The sequence below is a fragment of the Austrofundulus limnaeus genome, unplaced genomic scaffold, assembly GCF_001266775.1.
Source record: "Austrofundulus limnaeus strain Quisiro unplaced genomic scaffold, Austrofundulus_limnaeus-1.0 Scaffold833, whole genome shotgun sequence".
Lineage (NCBI taxonomy): Eukaryota > Metazoa > Chordata > Actinopteri > Cyprinodontiformes > Rivulidae > Austrofundulus > Austrofundulus limnaeus.
In genome coordinates this window covers 122,939-124,657 of record NW_013953235.1, presented here as the reverse complement: position 1 = coordinate 124,657, position 1,719 = coordinate 122,939, and the positions used below count along the sequence as shown (strand labels likewise).

The 1,719-nt window shown below is 38.0% G+C and overlaps 1 protein-coding gene across 1 annotated transcript in view; it reads right to left on the bottom strand.

Annotated features, from left to right (window-relative positions):
• slc36a1 (solute carrier family 36 member 1) overlaps nucleotides 1–1,719 on the bottom strand; it is a 71,579-nt gene that overhangs the window by 66,690 nt on the left and 3,170 nt on the right. Inside the window, exon 2 of the mRNA XM_014028949.1 lies at nucleotides 1,104–1,240. Coding sequence (XP_013884403.1) covers nucleotides 1,104–1,140 — 37 coding nt within the window. The 5' untranslated portion in view covers nucleotides 1,141–1,240. The remainder of the gene's footprint in view (nucleotides 1–1,103; nucleotides 1,241–1,719) is intronic.

The following is a 1,719-nucleotide window of genomic DNA, read 5'->3' as shown; positions in this document are numbered from 1 at the left end:
ATTAATTAATTAATTAATTAATTAATTAATTAATTAATTAATTAATTAATTAATTAATTAATTAATAACAAAGGTAAGGAGTAAAACATTTACCTGTCTTTGTTTTGAACTAAACTTTAAGCTAAATTGAGTCACAAGCATCACATCTGCACATGGATCCTGCTCCTTCCTGTCTGTTGACCAATAGGAGAGGAGCTGACCCAAGAAGCTCCGCCCACATTATTTACACAATGAGGCAGAAATGCACAAGGTAAAGACAGGAGACAGAGAAATGTCAATAAGTATTATCATTTATTAAAAAAGACATAAATGCAATATATATATAAAAACAGTAAAATGTAAATTATGTGCTAAAATATATAATTTCTTGTAATTAAGCTGGAAAAATAAATATGAAGGTCAATAAAATGATAAAACATGAAGTAAAGTTCTTTTTTTATTTAATTGGTGCATTTTAAAAGTATTTAATTATTGATCCATTTCTATATTTCTGCTTTTATTTCTAATTATGACATTTTGGGTTCTGCACAGCTGACTGGGACAAACGGGTACGAGAAACTGCTCGAAAAAACAAAACAAAAAAACCCACAAAAAGTCCTGCAGCGTCCTCGCTCCGGTTCTACCTGCCTGCAGATATGCGAGGTTAACACTAGCAGTCGGGTCGATACTGTAGCACCCAGAGTCCAGGACATCAGCAGAGACGATGTGTGAAACCAAGGCTCGTCATTAAAACCTCCTATTTTAGACAACCACAGTAATCCTCCTGACTGTTACACAACAGTGTTTATTTTAAGGTTTAAATACCATCCWGAGGTATTTGACTGCAGGAAGTCACTTACATGTGAAGTACATAGTAAAAACATGCAACAGAAGCACAAATAAATAAATAAATATAAGTTTAACGCTGCAGAAAGAAGACATTGATCAGAATAAAACGACTGTCGGTGTAGATGGGATTAAAAAGTGCTGATAACTTGATCACACGTTGTTTAATGAGTTGTTGTGACGCGCTGATGATTCATTGTGTTCCTGCCAGGCGGGATTAAACCTAATCTGTCTACAGCGCAGACCCGGTTCACCTCGCCCCCCCCGGTTCTCCTTACCGTCGGCTCGGCTGTCCACGTCGCTGGATGCCATCATGGTGGGTCKGGTGGAGCTGGCGGGCGGCTGGGTGTCGTCTCTCCCAGCTTTACGGATCCTGGCGTGGAGACGGGGGAGGGTTCGGCGTGGACGTCTGCGCCTGGGGGGGGGGACAGAGTCCGGTGTCAGCATGCGGCACCAGAACGGGCTCGTAAAGATCCAACTKTTAAACTCTCAGAACATCTTTAAGAGCCTCTGAGGTTTATGTGTAACTTACAAGAAAAGCATAAAAACCCTGAGCCTGGCAGCAGACGTGGTTTCAGTTTCAATAAGAAAACAGCAACAWGCAGAGTTGTAAAGTAACTAAGTACAAATACTTTGTTACTGTACTTAAGTAGAAATTTTGGTTATCTGTACTTTACTTGAGTACTTATTTTTCAACGTACTTTTTACTTTTACTCATTACATTTTTACACAATTATCTGTACTTTCTACTCACTACATTTTTTAAAAAGGTAAGAAGTAGAAAGTCGTTACTCCTATTTTATTTTGAGTTGTTATTACTTAAAAAAATACTATCCTGCAGTGTTGTATAAAGTACCACAAAGTGATACTCGAGTAAATGTACAAGTATCTTAC